General features: G+C 43.6%; 1 protein-coding gene and 1 non-coding gene across 45 annotated transcripts in view; both read right to left on the bottom strand.

Moving 5' to 3' along the window:
• Window positions 1-26,610, bottom strand: part of UBAP2 (ubiquitin associated protein 2) — a 129,733-nt gene that overhangs the window by 6,476 nt on the left and 96,647 nt on the right. For 42 of the 44 annotated variants that reach the window (XR_013404740.1, XM_077965827.1, XM_077965824.1 and 39 more), the window contains 7 exons: window positions 26,063-26,276; window positions 21,763-22,037; window positions 20,801-20,970; window positions 19,002-19,215; window positions 8,830-8,869; window positions 6,500-6,656; window positions 5,567-5,636 (listed from right to left, as the gene is read on the bottom strand). Coding sequence is in view for 42 of the 44 variants with exons in the window: in XM_077965827.1 (XP_077821953.1) it covers window positions 5,567-5,636; window positions 6,500-6,656; window positions 8,830-8,869; window positions 19,002-19,215; window positions 20,801-20,970; window positions 21,763-22,037; window positions 26,063-26,276 (1,140 nt within the window). In the remaining 2 variants the exon portion in view is untranslated. Of the gene's footprint in view, window positions 1-5,566; window positions 5,637-6,499; window positions 6,657-7,060; window positions 7,384-7,968; window positions 8,054-8,829; window positions 8,870-19,001; window positions 19,216-20,800; window positions 20,971-21,762; window positions 22,038-26,062; window positions 26,277-26,610 lie in introns of those variants that run through there. The other 2 variants (XM_028835102.2, XM_077965856.1) reach the window with 2 other exon arrangements.
• LOC114672924 (small nucleolar RNA SNORD121A) lies at window positions 7,310-7,390 on the bottom strand. The gene has a single exon (XR_003723449.1). It is a non-coding gene; the product is annotated as a small nucleolar RNA SNORD121A (small nucleolar RNA).

Genomic DNA, 26,610 nt, shown 5'->3' with positions numbered 1-26,610 from the left:
TCACTGTGGCCCCTCACACAGCCGCTGGTTCCAGCCATCAGGATACAATACATAAACTGAACATCAAAACCATTAACATTAAGCTCTAATGACCACAACTCTGTAAAAATCCTTCAAGCTGCTCATGCATTGGCATCCAAAATGAGGGCATAGAAATCCCAAGATAACTTTGGATCATAAATGAACACAGACTATCTGAATATGGGACAAGTACCTATCTCAGAGCAAAGCAAACAGTCTGAGAAGAGGCGAGCATAGGCCACAGGAAGCCCAGTGCAAGTCTCAATCTTTTGGAGGTTTCCCTTCTATTGGGATTCTCAGCCACTGTGGTCTGGAAACAACAGGAGGCTGAGAGAGGCCTTTGCTCCAAAACCTGGTGACATCTTTCAGTCCACCAACGCCTCACCAGGGCCCACCTAAAAGGGCATGGCCTGCCACTATGCCTGCTTGACAAGGTGCCCCTGGGAAGAAAGAGTGAACCAGCGGACGCTCCATCAGCCCCAAGTTCCAGGAGCCCCGCCCAGCTGCCCAACCCTAGCAACAGGGTCCTATGAAGAACTTCAAGCTCCGAGTGGGTAGGTGGGAGAGGTACACCTAGGTGGGCAAAGCAAGTTCCAAAAAAGGGAGGAAAAGCTCTGTAAGAGGGAGACCAGTCTCCAAACCAGGGCATAGAAAGCAGCATATAAACTCGTAGAGCAAAAGCCAAACAATAGGAAGGGCCCAGGAGAAGGACCCAACCTGCCTCCGCAGACTAACTCTCCGCGCCATCCCATGCCCACAGGTCACTACCCACCTGGGTACTGGCTTTAAGGAGCTAACATCAGAACAGATTCACCAAGGTAAAGACAGCCAAAAACATGGTTTCCTGGGGCTCCAAGGCATCTTATTCCTCCAGCACAGATGGGCAGGACTAGGCTGGAGAGAGCCCCACCAGGAAAAGGGCAAAGGATGCAACGGCCTGCCCGCCATCTAGGTCCTCTCCTTAGCGAGGAGCCAGACTCCCCACCACCTGCCACAGAAATCTGGAACAGCTCTGACCAATGCTCGCAAGTGTACTTGGATATATACAGCCTTTTAGTCTCAGAAGGAAAAATAAACACTCCCCATCGCTAAGAGAAGCTCACTAGGGAACTAGGTGCTCACTTGCTGAAAGGGACTCAAGAGTCATCCCGCAAGTCTCTTCTCCCTTAGCTGCCCGACAGGGTTCCTGTCTCTGGCCTTGACCTTCCAGAACTGGGAGGACATCAACCTGCTGGATTAAAAGGTCAACACCAATTTTAAAGGCCTCGCTCAGTCCATCCAATGGGGTCTATGCAGTCAACTCCCCATTGATGGATGGGCCCAGAGAAGCAAAGGCAGGAGAAGATACTTAAATTTCCTTTAAGTACGGATGGAGAGTGATAAAGATCTAACTATGAGAAAATGGAAGAAAATACATAGATCTCTGTAAAAAAAAAATCATAAACAGCAAACTTAGGGAAAAATCCCTATACTTCCCATCACGAAGGGCTCCCTAATACAGAAACAGAGACCAAAGACCTGACAAGAAAAGGAATCAAGAATATAAATAGCTCACATAGGCCAGGCGCGGGGGCTCACGCCTGTAATCTCAGCACTTTGGGAGGCGGAGGCAGGTGGATCACCTGAGGTCAGGAGTTTGAGACCAGCCTGGTCAACATGGTGAAACCCTGCCTCTATTAAAATATAAAAAAAGTAGCTGGGCCTGGTGGCATGTGTCTGTAATCCCAGCTACTAGGGAGACTGAGGCAGGAGAATAGCTTGAACCCAGGAGGTGGAGGCTGCAGTGAGCCAAGATTGCGCCACTGCACTCCAGCCTGGGCCACAAGAGTAAAACTCGGTCTCAAAAAAATAATAATAAATAAATAAATAAAATAAAAATAAAAAACTCACATAAAGGAAATCAAATGGTTTTCAAATATATATAAAAAAGGATGTACAATCTCATTAAAAACTAGACTGATGGGCCATTTTTCTGCTAACATATTAAGAAAATACGAATGTTTAATAACACCATTTTGAGGAGGCAATGGTGTAACAGGACATTTTATTCACTGCCAGTGGGAGGTAAACAGGGTCAAATCACTATGCAGGGCAATCTGGAAATGTGTATAAAATCACAAATGCTTTGCTGTTCCATATCGTGGACTGACCTGCTACATACAGCTACACACATGAAACAACATAGGTAGGTTATCAAATGCAACATTCTCTGTAGTATCAAGACTGAAAACGACCCTAAAGCAGAACTGTGGGGAAAAACAACAACAACAACAAAACCCTTATGTTTCAACATGGAAACATCAAAATACACTTGTGGGGATACACAAGTGGGGAAAAAATTTGAAGGACACTGTACATAAAATACTCTCATTTATGTACCAAGAGAAAACGATAAAAAGGGCAGATAATGGCCGGCGCAGCGGCTCACGCCTGTAATCCCAGCACTTCGGGAGGCTGAGGCGGGTGGATTACAAGGTCAGGAGTTCGAGACCAGCCTGACCAACATAGTGAAACCCCGTTTCTACTAAAAATACAAAAATTGGCTGGGCGTGGTGGTGTGTACCTGTAACCCCAGCTACTCAGGAGGCTGAGGCAGGAGAATCACTTGAACCTGGGAAGTGGAGCTTGCAGTGAGCCGAGACTGCGCCACTGGACTCCAGCCTGGGCAACAGAGTGAGACTCCATCTCAAAAAAAAAGGGCAGATGATAATGGCAAAAAGACTATGTGTATGCACTGCATGTTTAGACTTCTATTTATTAAAAGAAAAATCATCTAAAGGATTGAGAAAATGTAAAGGTAGAGCCAAGTAGATGAGAGACAGAAAATCTTTTCATTGTAAATTGACAAGAATAGCAGAAGTAGATCAAGGGATACGTTTGACTTTTGGCTTTTTTTCCAATTTAAAATTTGCAGTTTTGATTTTTCTCTAGAGGCCAGAATGTCCATGACACATCAGAATTGAGCCTGCTGCAAGGGGTGGGCCTGCAGAGAGTCACTGAGAGGTCCTTGCCCCAGCCAAGCCCAGGGCTTCTGCAGAGCTGTGGAATTCACTTTTACAGGGGAAAAAGGAATATTTTGGGCTATTTGCAAATTGGAAGTTGGAATACCGAATCTACTGAGTAAAACAAACACTAATTTAGGTTGCAATATAAATTCTTATTAAGCTATAATTTTTCTGGTAGACATTCATTTTCTATATGGGGATTGTTTTAAACCTATTTGAAAAGCCAATTCAATCATACATCGTATCTAATTATGTACCCTGTTTTTATTGCCTAACATTGTACACTATGTAATTTATTAATGTTTTGTATAACATTTAAAATTTTTATTTCAAAAAGTAAAGCTTTATACTTTCATCGTATGTCAGTTACCATTTGAAACATTTTACATATGTTAACAGTTAATGTTCACAGCCATGCCATGACTATGAAGTATATACTATTATCTCAGTTTTCCAGATTAAAAAGATAAACAGAGGCACATAGAAGTTAGTTAATTGACCTGCCCGTTTTTACACAGGGAGTAAGGACAGAGCAGGCACACAAACCCAAGCAGTCTGGTTCCAGAGTCTGTATTTTTATCTCTAAGCCGTTCTGTCCCTGATAGCTGTGTCCCTGCATGCCATAAAATATACCTACCAGAGTTTTTCTAAATAGTACTCTGTGATTAGACATTTAGGTTCAAAACTGAATATAAGAAAAAGTTCTTATATTCAAAAAACTTAATTTTATATTCAAAACTTTTATTCAAATAATTAAGTTTCTATTAATTATTGAAGGATGATCTATTATTAATAATAAAAGATTTGTAGAACATAGTAAAATTTTTGAACTTCAGAATGTCACTTTTTTTCCCAAGTTTGTTGTGACTTTATAAATGCTATACCAAAAGCAAATAATAAAAAATCACATATTCCTGTGGTCAACCCAGGCACAAAATTTCTTTCATGATTATTTTGCATTCTTATTCTGGCTTAAATAAAATCTATTTTTAAACAATTCAAAAAAAGAAAAAAAAGAAAAAACTTTTCATTGTCTATCTTTCTATAACTTTTAAGATGAAATATTGTAACAAACAGTTGACGGCTGAACAACAGGTTCGAAATGCATGGGTCCACTTACAGGCAGATTTCTTTTTCAACCCAATGCAGGCATGCATAATTTGAAAACACACATATTTGGAAGCCTGACTTTTCCTAGAGATGGGTTCTGCAGGGGCAACTGTGCGACTTGAGAATGTGCAGATTTTGGTGTAGGCAGCGGTCCTGGAACGAATCCCCCACAAATATGGAGGGACAACTGTATTAGCAATGTCACAGTTCTGTCATGCTGACAAAGTATGGAACCCACTGGATGAGGCGATTCTGGCTGTGGCAGGTTGGAATACATGATCTGGAGTTTTTTTTGAGGAGATGGAGAGTGCAGCTCACCATGAGTGCAGGAGCACTGGGCTCCCAGGCAGCAGTGGCACAGACACAGAGGGCAGCCCCATGGCGCTCCTGCTGAGGTCAGCTCACGGCTCCCATGAGCCACAGAGGGCAAGGGCAGGGGCAGGGGGACAGGCAGAGGTGTCCACACTGTGCTCTACTTTGAAAGTGGCAGTTTGTGTGTTTTATAAAAGATTCTGTGTAAGGTTTGACTTGGAACATCAGAGTGTGAAAGCCACAGCATTAGCCAGATCCAGAGGAAAGGACAGGACATCCCTTTTCCACCACCTCACTCTGCTAGTGAGCTGCTGCCTTCTTCAGAGGACCCCAAGTTCATATCAGTTTCCTGCCTCCTCTGTTCGTCTGCACCCTAATCCTTCCTCTCGGCCTGTGGACCTGCCTACTCCAACCTCACCCAACACCTCCTGCTGTCCAGGAGCATGGACATTTTGTTAATCCAGGCACCTTTCTATCCTCCCAATAGACGTTCCAGCCTCTCCTAAGTTTTCATTGGATGCCCTCTACAATCCGCCTCATCATCTCCATCTCACTGCCATTCACTCCGCAAGCCACCACAATCTGGCTGACACCTACCACTTAAAACCATGCTCACAGCTCCACGATCCACTGAGCCACACCTCAATGACCATAATCTAGGGCTACTCTTTGGCATATGAGGACACTTCCCAGCTGGTGCTCCCACTCCGGCCTCCTGTTTGGCTTCTTGGCAGTGCATGTTTGCTTCCACCCTCTAGACTCCCTTCTCTAACATCGCCCTTCTCACAATCTCTGCCTCTCAGTCAGGAAAAAAGGCACAAGGAAAGATCAAACAGCAAATTCGTGGGAGCAAGGTCACCACCTGACAGTCCTGCCAATGACAGATGAGGACTGGAGCAACGATTCTTCCCAGGTGCTACAAACTTAGAAAGCAAGATGTCCCCCAGATGGTGCCCAGGAAATCGGAGACTCGAAACAGATCATGCCATCAAGACATTTCCGCCAAGCAACTCTAGATTATCAGATACTAAAAATCAGACTGAAGCTCCAGCTGCATCTGACTAAGCTCCAGGCTCCCTAAGCATGGTGGAGGAAGAGGAAGCCGTGCAGACACTTACTGTGTGTGACGTGCTCGAGGAGAGGGCTGCGTGCGCAGAGGAGAGGCTGCTCTGGTGGCTGGAGAGCGAACTAGAAGACAAAACAGAGTGCCGTATGTCCACCTGAACAAGTGATTCCAGATGAACAAGACCCACGTGGCTCAGTGAGCTAGATTCAAACTTGTCCCTAGTCCGTAGCGAAGGACCGGCTTCAGACCCCTCCTCATTCCTTATCCCCAAAGAGCCCAGTGATGGGGTCCTGGTGGATGAGAATGACTTGCCATGAGGTCTGGAAAACTCCAGAGCCAGCTTCCCTCAATGACATCCACTTGCTCCTCAGATGCCAAAAGTCAAGACACAGTTGTACTAAGAACACAGTCATCCTTGACAACCCCATTCAATCTGTGAATGAGGGATCAAAGTTCCTATGCTCAACTCCACATGCCAATTCCCATCAAACCCACTTTTGCTCCTGGTTAAAGAGTGATGGAGAACACTCCTCAGAAGACAGAGGTAGCAACCCCGCCCATTTTCCTCCACCTTGTTCTAATAACATTGCTTCTTCAGCCATGGAAAGTTCAGGCCAGACACCTGCTCAGAAATCCATCATTCTCCTTCCACCTCACAGACACGGGCCCAGCAATGCCCAGAGAGTCTAGGCTCAGGCACCCTCTGGAGGGCGAAGTCAGGTAGGAGGGAGCTGCTGGCCTCACCCTACTCCCAGGGGACCCAGTGCTCTGTGCCAGTAGAGGCCGTCCAAGCAGGCAAGGTTTCCCTATCTGGTGGTTTTAAGGCACAGCCTGGCCAAAACCTAAGCTACAGTTGTAACGCAAAAGCTCGGGACATCATGTCAGAGACAACAAGTGTGCTCTGTTCATGGAAGCAGCCTTCTACAGGAGCTCCAGGACTTTGCCCCAAGGTACTTCTCACTCTGGGCCCACACCTTCCCCATACCTGCTAAGCTGAGAGAGAGGGCTGCTGCTCAGGTCGCCAGTGTGTGGGGATGTGGACGGCAGAAGTGCAGTGCAGGAGGTGGTGCTGGGCAGGGAGCTCACAGATGGGAGGGCAGAGGGAGGGCCTGTTGTCTTTGGAGCAGGAACGGACGAAGTAGCTGTAAGAAACAGATCTGTTTATTTCTACAACCAATCCTAAGTATCTGAAAATATGCTCAATATCTTGTGACATGTCAGCCTCCGTTGAGACGTCCATAAAGTTACATTCCCCAGGAAAATGCCAAGCATGTCGCCAGATAGCCCCTTGTCTGTCAAACAACACTATCAAAGGACACACCATGCTCAGGTGTTCAAGATGCAGCAAATAATAGGAAATGACACCTTTATAATCCAATCTATCCTATATGGGAACATACTTTTTCCACCTAAAGGAACCTAAGCTATAGATGCATCCAGAAAGAAAAACAGGTGCTGAGCCTAATATGTAGAATTATAACGTGAGGCAAACTCCTCAAAGGGCACAGCAAGGGGGAGAAAAAAGCTGACAGGTGAGACCACCTACACATGCTTCCAAGTCAGGCTGACTCTACCAATGCTCACGGCCAACGTAAGGTAGACAGGGGTCGATGCATATGTTGTATAGAGACACAGATACCTAACATCTGCAGGAGAACACACATCTACTGTCCAACACCTATTTCCAAATGCACAGTGAGCATTTCCTTGGTATGTACTTGAATAGATGAATCTCAAAGCACACACATGAGCTTCGTAGGCTTCAGAAAGAATGTGGAGACACTCAATCCTAGCTGTGGAAAGACTCAGTTTCAGTGCTGTCCACACATACAACTCAGATATGTGCTTGGAAATAAAACATCATTGTCTTTTCCAGTTAGGAAAGAGGAGCAACCTTGACCCTTCTAAAACCCAGGGAAAGCACTTGTCTCTAAAGAAGGGCAGGTCAAAAACAAACACAAGCAATGAAAGGGTCAACTTACACCTAGGTCAGTTCTTACAGAGGCCTTCTTTTTATTGGCAGTCTATTCCATATATAAACCTGTTCATAAATAAACTGTATAAAAACACGATAGATAAACCTCACCTAAAACTAAGACCCCAAAAGGTACCGCCCTCGGCCTTGTAATACAATGCTAACAGCTTCACAGGAAGCCTCTCTCAAACAAACAAAATGGGGAGGGAAGGAGAGGAGGAAGTGAGGGAGAAGAGAGTATGGGAAATGAAAAGTAGGTTAATGTACACTGCTTCCCAGATACTTCAGTTCTCGACCCATGCCTAGACAAAAGAAACCTGCCACTACCACTGCTAGAGTAAAAAGTTCCTCTGTCATCCAACAAGCTCAGAATGACCAACGAATCTCCAAACAGACTCGGCAGCCCAACAATACCAGCAAATGTCAAACCAAAATCCTGGGGCTCCAAATCTGTCATTACAGTTTCAACTGAGGCTCACCCCGGTCTGCTTAAGTTCAATATCCGCACTCCCAGGAAATCCTATTTAAAGAGAGTCTTTCTGGCTTCCCCATCCATTTGCCTTCCTGAATAAAGAAAGAAAACTACTATAAACAATCACAGACAAGCTGGTCAACTACAAAAAAGCAGCAATTAACGGATTCGCCTGTACTATCTTTGGTAATCACTGAGCTGTTGGAAGGGGGCCTCATTTTCTCCCAAATGTCCACAGTGAACATTTATCTCTCTTTCTAAGCAACAGTCCTTCAGGTCCTAAAGACAATGAGCCTATCTTTCCTGAACAAGAACAGTAATTTTTGCTTTAGAAGTACTTTTTTTTTTTTTTTTTTTTTTTTGAGATAGAGTCTTCACTTTGTAGCCCAAGCTGGCTCAAGCGATTCTTGTGCCTCAGCCTCCCAAGTAGCTGGGATTACAGGCACGCACCACCACACCCGGCTAAATTTTCATATTTTAGTAGAGACAGAGTTTCACCATGTTGCCCAGGGGATCTCAAACTCCTGAGCTTGGGCGATCTGCCTGCCTTGGCCTCCCAAAGAACTGGGATTGTGGGCATAAGCCACCCAGCCTGGCCCAAGCATCTTTAAGATGCGTACTGTATGCTGCACTTGTGGTGCAGTGTGATTAGGGCAGAAGAATATGAGACCATCACCTCCCTCTTGCTGTGGCTAAGACATTTCTAATAATACCACAGCCAACACTTGGTCCAAAAAAAAAAGCAAAAGGGCTGCTTTTTAACGAATGAGCCATTGACCAACTGGTGTTTTCCACATCACTTGAGCTATCTTCTTCCTCTGTTTGGTTGGCACCAGCCATGACAAGAGTAGCCTGCTGGTATACTTACTGTCTAGTGTCTGCTGACTTCGACCACCACCATGTCCATTCTATAAGGAAAAGAAGAGAACATAAACTTACAAAATGAAATCATTACCTGGGTGGCTTTTTATACTTTCTGTAACATGTAGCTTAATCAAAAAACAATGATCTCTTTTATTGTATTTTTTAATAAAGGGGAGGTAATACAACAAACTCTCATACAAGAACAAATGTTTAAAAAAATTTTTTTTCACCTCCCCAGGTTCAGGTGATCCTCCCACTTAGTCTGCCTAGGAGCTGGGACTATAGGTGCATCCTACCATGCCTGGCTAATTCTTGTATTTTTTGTAGAGATGGAGTTTTGCCATGTTGCTCAGGCTGGTCTCCAACTCCTGGGCTCAAGCAATCCTCTTGCTTTGGCCTCCAAGAGCACTGGGATTACAGGCATGAGCTACCACACCCAGCCCCAAATCATTTTTTTTTAAAGATAACTTTTTGAGATGGTGTCCTGCTCTGTCACCCAGGCTGGAGTGCAATGGTACATCTTAGATCACTGCAAACTCCATCTCCCAGGTTCAAGTGATTCTCCTGCCTCAGTCTCCCAAGTAGCTGGGACTACAGGTGCGCACCACTACACCAGGCTAATTTTTGTATTTTTAGTAGAGATGGGGTTTCACCATGTTGGCCAGGCTGGTCTCAAACTCCCGACCTCAAGTGATCCACCCCCCTCGGCTGCCCAAAATGTTGGGATTACGGGTGTGAGCCACCATGCCCAGCCAAAAGATAACTTTCATACTAGAAATTATCACATTTTATATTATTAACAAAATGATTCTGAGATAAAAAGAGATGGTTCCTTGAAAGATGGCTTTTCTTAAGTGGGTTGGGTAGTGAAAGGGTTATGGCAATGTAGGCCCAAAAAGAGCAGAAACTGAAATCAACTGGTTGGTGCTAACCACAAGGCATCTCAGTGGAATTAACACACATGAAAAAGGCATCTCACAAGAATGACGTCTGCCTCCACAGACTGAACAGGGAACATAGGGCATGGAACAATAAACATGAGAACCTACGAGGCTCAAATACTGTCCCAAGATAAGAAGAACATGAAAAAGAACTAAAACAGATTCTTTCTTACAAATTGCAAAAACACCCTAAAGTTGTTTCCTCTGTATCAACTCAAATCTTATAAAACCTCTGCTCATGAATATTACACTTATTTATGATACTCTTTGTTCTACAAAAAGTTATTTTTTACAAGTTATGTTTTTACAAGAAATATAGAAAATTAAACAGAACTACTAGGAAAAAAGTAAGTTAAAATAACAGGTTACAGTCAAGGAAAGGGAAACAACATACCTCACCAAATACATAAAAATAGGTAGAAAGTGGGGCCGGGCGCGGTGGCTCACACCTGTAATCCCAGCACTTTGGGAGGTCGAGGCAGGTGGATCACGAGGTCAGGAGTGAGACCAGCCTGGCCAACATGGTGAAAACACTTCTCTACTAAAAGATAGAAAAAATAAGCCAGGCGTGGCGGCGCGCGCCTGTAATCCCATCTACTCAGGAGGCTGAGGCAGGAGAACTGCTTGAACCCCAGAGGTGGAGGTTGCAGTGAGCCGAGATCATGCCACTGCACTCCAGCCTGGGTGACAGGGCAAGACTCCCCTCCCCCCCAAAAAAAAATTGGTAGAAAGTAATCACAGGTCTAGTTTTCTGCCTCACCCTAAAGTAAGGTTCATGCCCCACTAAATATACTTACATGATGTTGAACATGGGCATCCTAAACACCACAAGCCCTGACGTGTAAAGGAGTCATCTTTAAAATACACCAGATAAAAAAAGCACAGAAAAGGGGAATAGGAAAGAGCAGACCTGAGGAAGATTTCACTTCAGCTTGAAAAAAAAAAATTTTTTTTTTTTTTTTTGAGACAGTCTCACTCCGTCACCAGGCTGGAGTGCAGTGGCACAATCTCAGCTGACTGCAACCTCTGACTCCCTGGTTCATGAGATTCTTCTGCCTCAGCCTCCAGAGTAGCTGGGATTATAGGCACGTACCACCATGCCCAGTTAATTTTTGTAGTTTTAGTAGAGGCGGGGTTTCACCATCTTGGCCAGGATGGTCTCGATCTCCCAACCTTGTGATCTGCCCACCTCGGCCTCCCAAAGTGCTGGGATTACAGGTGTGAGCCACAGCGCCCGGCCTGAAAATCTTTTTTTTTTTTTTTTTGAGACAAAGTCTTGCTCTGTCGCCCATTCTGGAGTGCAGTGGCGCAATCTCGGCTCACTGCAAGCTCCGCCTCCTGGGTTCACATCATTCTCCTGCCTCAGCTCGGCTAATTTTTTTGTATTTTTAGTAGAGACGGGGTTTCACTGTGTTAGCCAGGATGGTCTCAATCTCCTGACCTCGTGATCCGCCCACCTCGGCCTCCCAAAGTGCTGGGATTACAGGCGTGAGCCACAGCGCCCGGCCGAAAATCATTTTTAAAACACAAAAGATAGACAAACTGATACAACAGAGGGCCACATTATTTGGGATGGGGGAAATTCTAGGTAAAAGAATGACAAGAGGCCAGGCGTGGTGGTTCACGCCTGTAATCCCAACACTCTGAGAGGCCCAAGTGGGTTTATCGCTTAAGCCCAGGAGTTGAAGACCAGCCTGCGCAAAATGATGAGACCCCGCCTCTACAAAAAATTAAAAAATTAGTTGGGCATAGTGGCATGCACCTGTACTTTCAGCTACTCAGGAGGCTGAGGCAGGAGGATCATCTGAGCCTAACAGATCGAGGCTGCAGTGAGCTCTGATAGTGCCACTGCACTCCAGCCTCGGTGACAAAGCAATGCCCTGTCTTTAAAAAGAAAAAAGAAAGCAAAAGCAAGGAAGTATCAAAGGGTCAAGAAATCAAAATCTGCAGGAGAAAACAGAATCAATCAGCTCAGCAAGGAATGAAATGAGCAGTGATGTGGGCAAGGAGAGTGAGAGGTGACATTAAAACAGGAATTGAGATGTCCTGGAGATGACAGGGATTGATATGTGGACACCATATGGTCTGATTTCTGTTTTTTGTTTTGTTTTTTTTGAGACCGAGTCTTGCTCTGTCGCCCAGACTGCAGTGCCGTGGCACAATCTTGGCTCACTGCAACCTCCGCCTCTCGGGTTCAAGCAATTATCCTGCCTCAGACTTCCAAGTAGCTGGGATTACAGGCACCTGCCACCACGCCTGGCTCATTTTTGTGTACATTTAGTAGAGATGGGTTTTCACCATGTTGGCCAGGCTGGTCTCGAAATCCTGACCTCAGGTGATCTGCCTGTCTTGGCCTCCCAAAGTGCTGGGATTACAGGCATGAGCTACCATGCCCGGCCTTATTTATGCTTTATTAACAGTACAGATCAGTACTTTTTTTAAAAGTATTTTCTGAATTAACAGAAATATTCTATGTCTGCATAGTCCTACACCATAGCCACTAACCAAATCTGGCTAATAAGCACTTAAAATGTGGCCAGTGTTAGAGGAACTGAATTTTTGCCTACTTTAATTACGTTTATATAGCCATATGCAGCCAGTGGTTGCCACAATGGAAAGTACAGAAATAAACATTGTGTTAAAAATGGCAGATGAGGCCGGGCATGGTGGCTCACGCCTGTAATCCCAGCACTTTGGGAGGCCGAAGCGGGAAGATAGCCTTAAGTCAGGAGTTTGACACCCACTTGACCAACATGGAGAAACCCCGTCTCTACTAAAAATACCAAATTAGCCAGGCGTGGTGACGCATGCCTGTAATCCCAACTACTCAGGAGTCTGAGCCAGGAGAATTGCTCGAACCTAGGAGGCAGAGGTTACAGTGAGCTGAGACTGCGCCATTGCACTCCAGCCTGGGCAAGGAGCAATACTCTGTCTCAAAAAAAAAAAAAAAGAAAGAAAAGAAAAGATCAAGAATACATAGCTTTTTAAAAATGAGTAAACCCAGAAAGACAAATAGCAGGTGAAAAAAGGGTAGCAACAAAATTGTCTGTATGTAGAAGCTCACAGAAGATGGTAACTGCCTCAGCTGATCTGGAAAAGCCAAATCCTAAGCCAATAAGAGAAAACCAGAGAACAATTCAATCTGTGTCTTCAAAGAACCACACCATACACCTCAGTATTGGATCGACACCAGGAACTTTGCAAGCAGGAGTGAAGATGAAGCAAAATGTAAGAGGATTGGTTTAAAATATGCACAGATGCAGATTCCCTGACACCTCTGCAGAGCAGTATGACTTCCTCCTCCCGTGAGATCTACACATCATCAACAGGGTAACAAACGGCCAGGGTACTATAGAAAATGAAGATAGATCAAGTCAGTGTAGACAAAATGAATAATGATACCAGCCTTCTCTTCCTATTAGGTGCTAAGGACACTGACAAGACAGTGATATGCCCTACAGGAAAGAGACGAAGAATATTCCCTGAGGAATCCAAACGAGCTCACCTATGATACTCTATACCCCTTTCCATTGGCTGATAATCATCAGCTGATTTACCAATATGAAGAATTAGAAAAGGAAGCCAGATGCAGTGGTACATGCCTAAAGTACCAGCCGCACACACCTGTAGTCAAGCTACTCCAGAGGCTGAGGAAGAAGTATAGCTTGAGGCCAGGAGTCCGAGGCCAGGAGTCCAAGGCCAGCCTGAGCAACACAGCAATACCCATGGTCTCCTTTTAAAAATAAACAGGCCAGGCGCAGTAGCTCACGCCTGTAATTCCAGCACTTTGAGAGGCCAAGGCGAGTGGATTACTTGAGGTCAGGAGTTTGAGACCAGCCCGACCAACATGGTGAAATCCCATCTGTACTAAAAATACAAAAAATTAGTCAAGTATAGTGGCACGTGCCTGTAATCCAGCTACTCGGGAGGCTGAGTAGTTGCAGTGAGCTGAGATTGCACCACTGCACTCCAGCATGGGCGACAGAGTGACACTCCATCTCAAAAAACAAAACAAAACAAACAAATAAATAAAGGAAACAATACTGCTACAGATCTCAGAGACATTAAAAGGACAGGAAAGAAACACATTGAAGTTTTATACCAGTAAATTAACAACTTAGATGAAATGGACAAATTCCTTGACATACACAAATAACAAAAGAAACTGAAGCACAGTAGTTCACACCTGTAATCCCAGCTACTCAGAATGCTGAGACAGGAGAATTGCTTGAGCCCAGGAGTTCACCACCACCCTGGGCACTGTAGCTAAACTCCAGCTCAAAGCAAAAAAAAAAAAAAGTCTGAATAGCCCTCGACCAATTGAAGGAATTGAATTTACAATTACAAAACTCCTTGCAAAGAAAACTTTTGGCCTAGACAGCTATACTGGTGAATGCTATTAAATATTTAAAGTAGGAAGGAGAACAATCCAACACAAACTCTTACTAAAAAATAAAGTGAGGCTGGTGCTGATTTAAAAAAAATTTAAAAAGTGAAAATTACATTGCATGGTAGCACATCAAGAACTAATGTCTAAAACTACTGTGGAGAATCAACAAGTAGCAATATACAGAGGGAAAAGTCTAACAAAGGTTCAATTTAACTGTGTCTGGGGTGTAAATAAGTAAAATTATCTGGCATGCAGTTGAGAATATATAGTATCAAGTTGAGGGCGGATGCAGTGGCTCACACCTGTAGTTCCAGCACTTTGGGAGGCCAAGGTGGGCGTATTACTTGAGGTCAGGAGATCGAGACCAGCCTAGCCAACATCGTGAAACCCCACCTATACTAAAAATACAAAACTTAGCTAGGTGGGGTGACACATACCTGTAGTCCTAGCTACTCGGGAGGCTGAGGAAAGAGGATCATTTGAACCTGGGAGGAAGAGGTAGCAGTGAACCAAGATCGCACCATTGCACTGGGCAACAGAGCAAGACACTGTCTCTCAAAAAAAAAAAAAATTAACTGGGGCACAGTGGCTTATGCCTGTAATCCCGGCACACTGGGCAGCTGTGGTGGGTGGATCACCTGAGGTCAGGAGTTCAAGACCGGCCTGGCAAACATGGTGACACCCCGTCTCTACTAAAAAAATACACACACACACAGGCACACACACGTACACAAATTAGCCAGGTGTGGTGGTGGGTGGCTATAATCCCAGCTACTCAGGAGGCTGAGGCAGGAGAATCACGTGAACCCAGGAGACGGAGGTTGCAGTGAGCTGGGACCATTGCACTCCAGTCTGGGCAACAACAGCAAACCTCCCTCTCAAAAAAAAAAAAAAAGGCCGGGCACAGTAGCTCACGCCTGTAATCCCAGCACTTTGAGAGGCCGAGATGGGCGGATCACGAGGTCAGGAGATCAAGACCATCCTGGCTAACACGGTGAAACCCCGTCTCTACTAAAAAATACAAAAAAAAAAAAAAAAAAAAAAAACTAGCCAGGAGAGGTGGCGGGTGCCTGTAGTCCCAGCTACTCGGGAGGCTGAGGCAGGAGAATGGCGTAAACCTGGGAGGCGGAGCTTGCAGTGAGCTGAGATCTGGCCACTGCACTCCAGCCTGGGTGACAGAGTGAGACTCTGTCTCAAAAAAATATATATATACATATATATATATATTTGTGTGTATACACACACACACACACACACACTACATTGTCAGGTATGTAGTTGTTTTGGGGGGTTTATTTTGTTTTTTGTTTTTGTTTTGAGACAATGTCTGGCTCTGTCACCCATCCTGGTGTGCAGTGGCGTGATCTCGGCTCACTGCAACCTCCGCTTCCTGGTTCAAGCCTTCCTCCCACCTCAGCCTCCCAAGTAGTGGGACTACAGGTGTGTACCATCACACCTGACTACTTATTATTATTATTTGTAGTGGCAGGGTCTCATCATGTTGCCCAGTCTGGTTGTGAAATACAGGGCTCAAGTGATCCACCTGCCTCAGTCTCCCAAACTGCTGGGACCACAGGCACGCACCACTACGCCCAGCCACTTTTTGTATTTTTTGTAGAGACAGAGTTTTTTGTCATGTTGCTTAGGCTGGTCTCGAACTCCTGACCTCAAGCAATCCACCTGCCTCCACCTCCCAAAGTGCTGGGATTCCAGGCATATAAGCCACCGTGCCCAGCCCAATATGGTTGTTTAGATTATGTAAGAAATGTTACACGATGAGCTTCTCAAAAACTTACGCTGAAACAAAAACAGCTTGTCATTGGCCAGGCACGGTGGCTCATGCCTGAAATCCCAGCACTTTGGGAGGCCAAGGTGGGCAGATCACCTGAGGTCAGAAGTTCGAGACCAGCCTGGGCAACATGGTGAAACCCTGTCTCTACTAAAAATACAAAAATTAGCCAGCATGGTGATGGGTGCCTGTAATCCCAGCTACTCGGGAGGCTGAGGCAGGAGAATCACTTGAACTCGGGAGGCAGAGGTTGTAGTGAGCCAAAATCACTCCATTGCACTCCAGCCTGGGCAACAAAGCAATATTCCATCTCAAAAAAAAAAAAAAAGCAAACAAACAAGCTTGTCATTGAAATTTCCATAGTTCAGATGGTTTTTCTTGTTTTAGTGCCCATCTGTCAGGATATAGACTCTAACTTATTTCTGTCAAAACATCTCTGAGAAGGTAATTTTAATCTGTGGATATTCTGGGCTGTGGAAGGGGAAAAGAAGAAGGAAAGGAGGATGATCCATCAAGACAGCCAAGGCACACAAATACTTTTCTGAATGTTTAGTTGAAGGGAATGATGAAAAAGACAAAACATGGAAAGTTCCATTTTGGTCAGCTAATATGTTCCAAGATTCTATGCCTGTTTGTGATTTTATGTCTTATTAGAGTGGCATAACCTCAGAAAACATAGCTTAAAAACATTATCTGATTTCCTATGCCTTTTTTTTTTTTTTTTTTTTTTTGAGATGGAGTCTTGCTCTGTCGCCCAGGCTGGAGTGCAACGGCATGATCTCCACTCACTGCAACCTCCTCCGCCTCCTGGGTTCAAGTGATTCTCCCACTTCAGCCTCCCGAGTAGCAGCTGGGACTACAGGCACACACTACCACATCTGGCTAATTTTTGTATTTTAGTAGAGACTGTGTTTCACCATGTTGCCCAGGCTGGTCTCGAACTCCTGACCTCGGGTGATCTGCCCACCTCGGCCTCCAAAAGTGCTGAGATTACAGGAGTGAACCACTGCACCCAGATTCCTATGTGTTTTTAATGCTCTCAGCCATTTGGGTGCTTTTAAGACAAGATTCCTTGAGATTAGCCTGGGTAACATGGTGAAACCCCGTCTCTACAAAACAATTAGCCGGCTATGGTGGTATGTGTCTGCAGTCCCCACTACTCGGGAGGCTGAGGTTGCAGGGAGTTGTGATCGCACCACTGCACTTCAGTGGGTGACAGAGCCAGACTCTGTATCAAAATGAAGAAGAGAAGGAGAGGGAGGGAGGAGGAGGAGGAGAAGGATGAAAGAGGAAAGGAAGGAAGGAAGGCAGGGAGGGAGGGGAGGAGAAGAAAGAAGGTAGGAGGGAGGAGGGGGAGGAGCAAGGGAAGGAGTGGGGAGGGAAAGGAGGGAGAGGGAGGAAAGGGAGAGAGAGAGGGGAAAGAAGAAGAAGAAAGAAGAAAAAGAAGAAGAAAAGGAGGAGGAGGAAGAAGGCGATGACAACAAGATTCCTTCATTCAAATGCAGTTAAGACATCGGATGCATGCAGGCAGATTTAATATAGGAACAACCACAGTGTAGTTGTTTCTTTGGCTCTAGAAAGGCTTCTTCCTAAACTGGAAGTATATCTATACTTTTTCTCAGCTGCCTACACCAAGTAAGATGCTGCAAATGTGTGTGTGAGGGTGTATATATGGTAGGAGGGGTTCTTGTGGGGCAAGGGTTTGGATTTACTCATAGGATTATCAAGTCCCAGTACTGTTAATAAAAATTGTTGGCTTAAAAAATTTACTCAGAAACCTGGGATATATAGAGTTGTTGAGCTGAAATCCTAAGCTATCATGTCATATTTACAAAATAATGTCAAGTGATAAAAGGAACAAAGAGCCCACTGTGGTGGCTCACCCTATAATCCCAGCACTTTGGAAGAAGGCCAAGATAGGAGGATTGCGTGAACCTGGGAGTTCAAAACCTGGCAATATCCTGTCTCTGAACAAAATACAAAAGGCAGGCAGACATGGCAATGCATGTCTGTAGTTTAGGCTCTTTGGGAGACTAGGGTGGGAAGATTGACTGAGCCCGGGAGGTCAAGGCTGCGGTGTGCTGTGATTGCGCCACTGGACTCTAACCTGGGTGACAAAGCAAGACCATGTACTCCCCCAAAAAACAAACAACCCACAGAATTGCTCACATTGCATGCTCACATATTAATTTTTAGCATTTCTTATCAATAAAGTATCTTTATTTTTATTTTTTTTAAAGTATCTTTAATTAAGATATCCACATTGTAACTTTTATATGCACTAGGAAACCAAAAATTAGCACAACTTTCTTTATTGCAGTGGTCTGAAACAACCTGCAGTATCTGCAAGGTATTCCTGTAGTGTTATCCATATTATTTTAATTTTCTGGAAGAGAATGATGTTCAGGTATTACTAGTGTGACATGAAAATAGTAAAAACAGCTGATTTGGCCTAGCAGAAATGTGTATACTTGTTTTTTTTTTAAGTTTCCTTCTAAGATTCTCAGGAGATATTGGTACATCTCAACTTAACAGAAAGCAATACAATTGGCAATGACCACCAGATATGCAGCTAGCAAGAATCTGGAAGGGTAACACTTTAAAACTATCAAAAATAGATCTGGTTCCTTTATCTACAGTCCAGTATTACTAACAAGCTAGGTAGGGAATGCACAATTTTAACACAAAAATACCTAACAGTGATGAAGAAGCAAATACATTCAAAGCAAATGGGGCAATCAGAGAGAAAGCAGTACAAGAAATATTCAGAGATATTTCAGACAATGTAGAAGTACCCAGTACTACAGCCGAAGTGCTCATACTACGTGGATGCTTGGTTTTCTCCACAAAGTGTATGAACTTCTGGATCTATCCACACACTCAAGAGCATGGGTGCTAGAGATGTCCACTGTAAACAAACTCAATGAACTATAAGGATTCTACCCAAAAGGTCAATTTGTAAAATAAAATCATATCCAAGAAGCATTAATTTAACCAAACATTAATTTCCAAATAAGACAGACATCTTATGAGAAAAAAACTAAAATACCACTTACCATGATGGTTCCTGGAGCTGACTCTGATGAACTCACAGGGCTTTGGTATGGGATCCTGTTATGCACAGAACTCTGGTCATAAGAGGAAGAAGTTGCTACTGGACTAGCAGAACTCAGTGATGAGCTGGTCAGACTGCAGGAGGTAATGACAGAAGTTGTATATGTGGAGTTCTGTACTGCACTGGTCATTGGTAAAGATGTATTCAAAGGCTCACTGAAAAGAGTCAAAGATATTCAACATAATTTTGTTACTTTAAATAGCTTCATGAAAAAAATAAAAATAAACAGCTTCAAGAGATGCAACTACTTCATCAATTTATTGTCCCAAATGAGACTCACCTAATTTACTGAGAGATAGGGGGACATCTTTAAGAATACTTAGGCTGGGCACAGTGGCTCACGCCTGGAATCCCAGCACTTTGGGAGGCCAAGGTGGGCAGATCCTGAGGTCAGGAGATTGAGACCATTCTTGCCAACATTCTGAAACCCCATCTCTCCTAAAAATACAAAAATTAGCAGAGCATGGTGGCGGGCGCCTGTAATCCCAGCCACTCTGGAGGCTGAGGCAGAAGAATCACTTGAACCTGGGAGGCAGAGGTTGCAGTGAACCAAGATCGCGCCACTGCACTCCAGCCTGGCGACAGACTGCGACTCCGTCTCAAAAAAAAAAAAAAAAAAAAAAAAAAAAGAATACTTAAGAAGATTCTTTAAGGAATCCAGGTGTTTGAGACCATCTTTAAAAAGGGAACTTAAACAAGTATCAGGTTTTGCCTCTGGAATGTGGAAAAACTAAAACAACAACAACAACAAAGTCAGCCAGGCACGGTGGCTCATGTCTGTAATCCCAGCACTTTGGAAGGCTGAGGCAGGCAGATTCATTGAGCTCCAGAGTTTGAGGCTGGTCTGGGCAACACAACGAAACCCCGTGTCTATAAAACGTATTAAAAAATTAGCTGGGCGTGGTGGTGCACACCTGTAATCCAAGATACATAGGAGTCTGAGGCAGGAGGATCACTTGAGCCTGGGAGGCAGAGGTTGCAGCGAGTCAAGCATGCCACTTCACTCCAGCCTGGACAACAGAGCAAGACTCTATCTCAAAAAAAAAAAAAAAAAAAAAACCCACAAAAAAACTAAAATCTGAGATTTTGTATTTATAAAATATTCCACTGAAGAAAATTACTGCTGCAAAGATGTGAAGAAATTAGATCCCTCACAGACTACTGGTAGGAATGTAAAATGCTACAGCCACAGTGGAAACAGTATGGGAGTTTCCCAAATGGTTAAGTTACCATATGACCCAGCAATTCTACTCCTGGGATATACATCCCGAAGAACAGAAAGCATGCAAAACTTGAAACCAAATGTCCACAGTAGCACGATTCACTATAGTCAAAAAGAGCAAACAACCCAAATGTCTACCAACTAATGAATGAATAAAATGTGGTGTATCAACACAATGAAATATTTGGCAATAAAAATGATACATTAAACATGGGTGTACCTTGAAAACTTATACTATAAGTGAAAGACCAGACATAAAAGGCCACATATTCCAAGATTCCAGTTATATGAAATGTCCAGGTAGGCAAATCCAGAGACAGATTATTGGTTGCTAAGGGGCAGAGCAATGAAGAAATTGAGACTGTCTGCTACAGGTATGGGGTTTCTCATGGAGATGATGGAAGGTCTGGATAAACACTGAGGACAGCTGCACAATCTATTACCACAGGATGTATTCTTTCCACCAGGTGATCTCTTAGGGTCTATTTTGCTTCATAACGAAGGACTAAATTCAGTACCTTAAAGACTTCGAATACAAGTTGATGGGAATCTGATTACTATTTTCACTGCTTGGAGCTGATCCAAATTCAGAGAGAGAAGGTTCTGACCCAAATTCCAGAGCCCCAAACTGCACATTTAATCCCGTGACATCTGCTGAACCAGGCATTTCCACTGCAGAAGCTGGGATCTGAAAAAGCAAAGCTGTCATGTCAGGAGCAGAGGTCACAGATTCCAGGTCACAAAGGCCTGTAACAGAGCCAAACAAGCATTTAGGTTCCCAGGCAATACTGGCAGGAAGGAGGAGTTAGAAACAAGGAGAAAAAAGGAATAAGACTTTTCTAAAAAGAGAAAGAAAAGAAATAAGCTAAGAAAAATTAAAAGGTGGCTGGGCATGGTGGCTCACGCCTGTAATCCCAGGACTTTGGGAGGCCAAGGTAGGAGGATCATTTGCACCCAGGAGTTCAAGACCAGCCTGGACAACACAGTGAGATCCTGTCTCATTTTAAAAAAAAGGAGAAATTAAAAGTTAAACAGGAATGGTTGGCATTAATATCACCACCTGCATCTAAGAGCAATGGGGGGGAGTTGTGATGGTGGTGGGGAGTGAACACTGAGCTGACTACTCTATTTTTGGGGACTCACCAATGATGAAAGTATCACCTGGTCAAGGAACCATGCATCCTCCAACTATGGGATATGGCAAAACCCTCAAGAACAACAGTTCTCTGAGCCATATCTTCAAATCTATACTTGAAATAAGGATCTGTGGCTCTCAGCACAAACCCACTCCCTCTAATGCTAGTCTGGTCACTCAGAAATGGCCATATCCTTATTATGCAATCAATAAGCTATGTGCTTGAAAAACACTGTATCCCAGTTCCCAAAACTTAGTATCCCACTACTTGAGCTGAATGTAAAAACAATTCCACCTTTAGGCCTGAATGTAAAAATAATTTCACCTTCATGATGAAATGCTCACCTTAGAAGCTGGGGGTATCCGCCGCTTAGCAAGTTTGATGTGTTTGGGCTGTGGCTGGTGGGCAGACACAGAGATATTTTCAATGGTCATGCTGGGAAGCTGCAAAAGCTTGTTCACAGTGGAGGGACTGTCTCCAGGTGTTGATTCTCGAAGTTTTGCCTGGGAAGGAAAGGACTCCAAACCAGGAGGAGGAACAGTGACTGCCTGGCTCTGGTGCTGTTGTCGCTGGCTCAACTGGCTAAGAACTGGGGATGGCTCAGGTTGAGATTTGAAGTCTAAAAAAAGTAAGCAGCAATTAATGAGGCACAATGGCTTCAAACTCCCTCAATTGTTACTTATCATGAAGTGTTCCATTACCACCAATTTCTCCAAATCATTTCCAGCTGAATTTCTTAGGTTTTACACACATACTACGTGTAACACCTCATTTATGATAAACGGGAAAAGTTCCCAAATGGGCACGCACCTTGTTTCCTATCCAGAGAGATCTGGTTTATGTTTTAAACATAGGGGGTGATGAACTCGTGAGAACAATATTGTGGTGCTATACACACCTGACCATTAGCTAACGGAGAATCATACTTTTATTATTTTATGGATTTTCTACATAACTGTTAAAAATTTGAGGCCAGGTGCGGTGGCTCAAGCCTATAATCCCAGCACTTTGGGAGGCCGAGAGGGGCGGATCACGAGGTCAGGAGATCAAGACCATCCTGGCTAACACGGTGAAACCCCGTCTCTACTAAAAAATACAAAAAAACTAGCTGGGCGAGGTGGTGGGTGCCTGTGGTCCCGGTTACTCGGGAGGCTGAGGCAGGAGAATGGCGTAAACCCGGGAGACGGAGCTTGCAGTGAGCCGAGATCTGGCCACTGCACTCCAGCCTGGGCGACAGAGCAAGACTCAGTCTCAAAAAAAAAAAAATTTGAGCCAGGCACAGTCGCTCATACCTATAATGCCAGCACTTTGGGAGGCTGAGGTGGAAGGATTGCTTTAGCCCAGGGGTACAAAGCTGCAGTGAGCTATGATTGTACCACTGAATTCCAGTCTGGGTGACAAAACAAGACCCTGTCTCATTCGAAAATTTAAAAAAAAAAAAATTATTAAGTTTTTGCACTAATTGATGTATATATATACACAATGTCACAAAATCCAAAAGATGGCCAGGAGCGGTGGCTCACGCCTGTAATCCCAACACTTTGGGAGGCCAAGGCAGGCGGATCATGAGGTCAGGAGATCAAGATCATCCTGGCTAACATGGTGAAATCCGTCTCTACTAAAAATACAAAAAAATTAGCCAGGCGTGGTGGCGGGCACCTGTAGTCCCAGCTACTCGGGAGGCTGAGGCAGGAGAATGGCGTGAACCTGGCAGGCAGAGCTTGCAGTGAGCTGAGATCGCGCCACTGCACTCCAGCCTGGGCGAAAAAGCGAGATTCTGTCTCAAAAAACAAACAAAAAAATCCGAAAGATACAAGAATATGTATGACGAATATTAAGTTTCTCTTCCACACTACCCTCCCATACTTGCTCCACAAAGGCAAACACTATACCCGGTTTTCCTGAATGTCTCTTTCAGAGATACTATATCACTATATACAGAGAGACAGACAGACATATATATACACACACTATATATCTTACTGTCTCACAAATCATTTAATTTCCATTGAGTGTTTCACATTAATGTGCAAAGAGCTACTTCATACTCATTTTGATGACTATACAGAAATCTAGTATACATAGGTATCATTTCATAAAACCAGTACTGTATTAATGGACTTTTAGGTCAAATCTTTTGCTATTAAAAGCAATGCACTAATGAATATATTTGTATGTAAGATGTTTTAAGTACAAGTATACCTGTAGGATCAACTGCTAGGATAAAGTTGCTCCTTCACAGGGTATATTTTGAATTTTGACAAATATTATAAAATTACTGTCCACAGATAGGACACATCCTTTTTAACACACTCTAATACCAAACACTTTTGAATTTCCTGGTTCAATTGGTGGAAAATGGCGTTAAAAAATACAAACTAAAGTGATATAAATGTGCTTAGTATCATTTCATATACTTAAGTGTTCTTTACTTATAGACTGTGTTCTTACCTCTTTAGCCAGTTTTTTAACCTGTTTGTTGTTCTGCTTTTAGTTACTCTTTATATATTAAGGAAATTCACTCTTTTTGTCTATTATACAAATTGAGTATTTTCTTCATTGTCTGCCTTCTAATTTGGTGTTTTCTGCCATACCTAGAAAGGTCTCCCTCACACAGAACAACAAAAAAATTATTCTGTGTTTTCTCTATTACAGTTCTAGATTCACTACTTATGTTTAACTATTGTGACCTATTGGCATTTTGGTATAGAGAGCCAACTTCATATTTCAATTAGATATCCAGTTTTAATAAACTGTTTTTTCACTACTGATTTGAAAAGCCAGTTCTACCATATGGGACACAGGTTGGCCATCTTTTTCTCTATGGGGCCAGAGTACAACAACCTAATATTTAGCCTTTGCGTCTCATCACATTGCCCAGGCTGGTCTCAAACTCCTGGACTCAAGCAATCCTCCTTCTTCTGCATCCCCAAGTGCTGGGATTACATGAGCCACCATGCCCAGTTGGCTGAGTGTGAATAGAATTTAATTTAAAAAAACAAATGACAGATCTGGTTTAGATGCACCCATTTTTGAACTTGGTATTATAGGCATGCACCAAATCCATAGGCTTTATAAAGAATATGGGAATACCACGGTTCTATCTAAAAAAGTCCTATCACTCACTAGTTATGTGTGCAGAAAAAGTTAATATAGGGACCTACAATTGCTCTCAAAAAGGCCTGCTTGATGACGGGACCCTGGCTAGTGTCTGAGAATTTGAACTGCTGGTATGTACTTGGCAAAGGGTGCCAACACACCAACCTATTAGAGTGGCTCACTGTGCTAAGAATGTCTGTATAAACGATGTGGTTTATGCTCAACATCTGCTTTCCTTCTAGGAAACTGTAATTTTGCTACTTGTTATAACAAAAAACATAGGCATAGGGTACCTACGTTTCTTGTCCCAACAAAAACTTTGGGCACTGAGTCTCTAATGATTTCCCTTGGTAGACATCACTTCAAACTCAGGAGTGGTCTCAGGTACTTCCAACACAGTAAGTCATTTCACAGAACAGAGAAATATGCTTCCCTGTCTTGCTATATGCCCTAACCATAAACCAGCCCACATGGCCAGTTCCATAATTAATGAAATCCCCTGCTATTCCTTAATACAGTGTGGCATGTGAGTGCTGGTGGGGAATAGTGGCTTAATGTCACAATTTCTGTGGGAGTTTAGTTTAGAAAACATCCAGTCTATACATGGGGCCTCTACAATACAAACCACAGATTGTAAAGCTTGATGAAATCATAGCTGATACTTCGAAATGTTAGAATGAGAAAGCATGAGAGTGTGAGTTAAAATACTGTCCAGGCTGGGCGTGGTGGTTCACACCTGCAATCTCAGCACTTTTGGAGGCCGAGGTGGGCGGATCGCCTGAGTGCAGGAGTTCCAGACCAGCCTGGGGAACATGGAAAAATCCTGTCACATAAAAAAATACAAAAAAACCAGCCAGGAGTGGTGGCATGTGCCTGTAGTCCCAGCTACTAGAGAGGCTGAAGTGGGAGGATCAACTGAGCCTGGGAGGTCAAGATGGCAGTGACGCGCTACTGCACCACTGTACTCCAGCCTGTGCAACAGAGCAAGATCCTGACTCAAAAAAATAATACTAAAATAAAATAATAGAGTAAAATATTGTCTAGGCTGGATACAGTGGTGCACATCTGTAATCCCAGCTACTCAGGAGGCTGAGATGAAAAGACTGCCTGAGGCCAGGAGGTGGCTGGAGATTAGCCTGGGCAGCACAGGAAGACCCATCTCAAAAAAAAAAAAAAAAAAAAAAAAGTCTTAAAATAAGTTTTCCACATTCTATCACCATCCTATTCTAATACAGCTCAGAAAATTCTGTCTGTGCATTTACACAAAGTGTTAGATGGTCATATTTGTATGCTTTTACCATACTCTTCAAGGTATATACTACCACCACCACTACTACTAACAATGAAACTATCAAGAACAATAAAAACAAATAAATGCAGGTATTGTACAACAAAGGAAGACTGATTTAACTGAGAAACTGCAAGAGTTCTACTAAAAAGAAACATCTCTGGACAAATTCCACATTAGTGTTCACAAGTCAATACTCTGCGCCAAAGTTTGAAACATCCTCAGTGGGGGCAAACTCACAAACAATGTATACCTACCAAAATGACTGAGGACTGAGGACTGGGATGTTGGGGGCTTGAGGTCCCAAGAAGTAGTAGTTGTAGGGTGACTTGTACTATTCTGCTGTGTACTTGGGGTGGTGGTAAACTGGCCCAAACTCGGAGCTTTCAATGGGTCCAAAATCTGGGAGTTGGTGATGGTTGCCATTTTTGGTGGTGCAAGCTCTCCAAATCCTGAGCCAAGGACGGATGACTTTAAAAGGGGGATAAAAGAACAAATCCTCAGCAATACAGAATTTCTACCCAAGGCTTTAAAACACATCAGTATTTTCACAAGTATGTTAAAACCTGTAATCTAAAACATATGAATTACTAAAATATAACTTAGAAAATACTACATGAAAATATTACTATGCAATAAAAATTGACTAAATAAATATAGCTATCCTTCCTCATTCTGACATAAGAAGTTAAAAGGAAGGGAAATATTTGCCATGAATTTGAAGAAATCAATTTTTAAAAAAGTGATATTGGCCAGGCTTGGTGGCTCACGCCTGTAATCCCAACACTTTGGGAGGCCAAGAAGG

This window comes from Macaca mulatta, chromosome 15, assembly GCF_049350105.2.
Source record: "Macaca mulatta isolate MMU2019108-1 chromosome 15, T2T-MMU8v2.0, whole genome shotgun sequence".
NCBI classification, from domain to species: Eukaryota; Metazoa; Chordata; class Mammalia; order Primates; family Cercopithecidae; genus Macaca; species Macaca mulatta.
The sequence above is the reverse complement of the archived record's forward strand: the minus strand, read 5'-3'. Positions and strand labels throughout refer to the sequence as shown.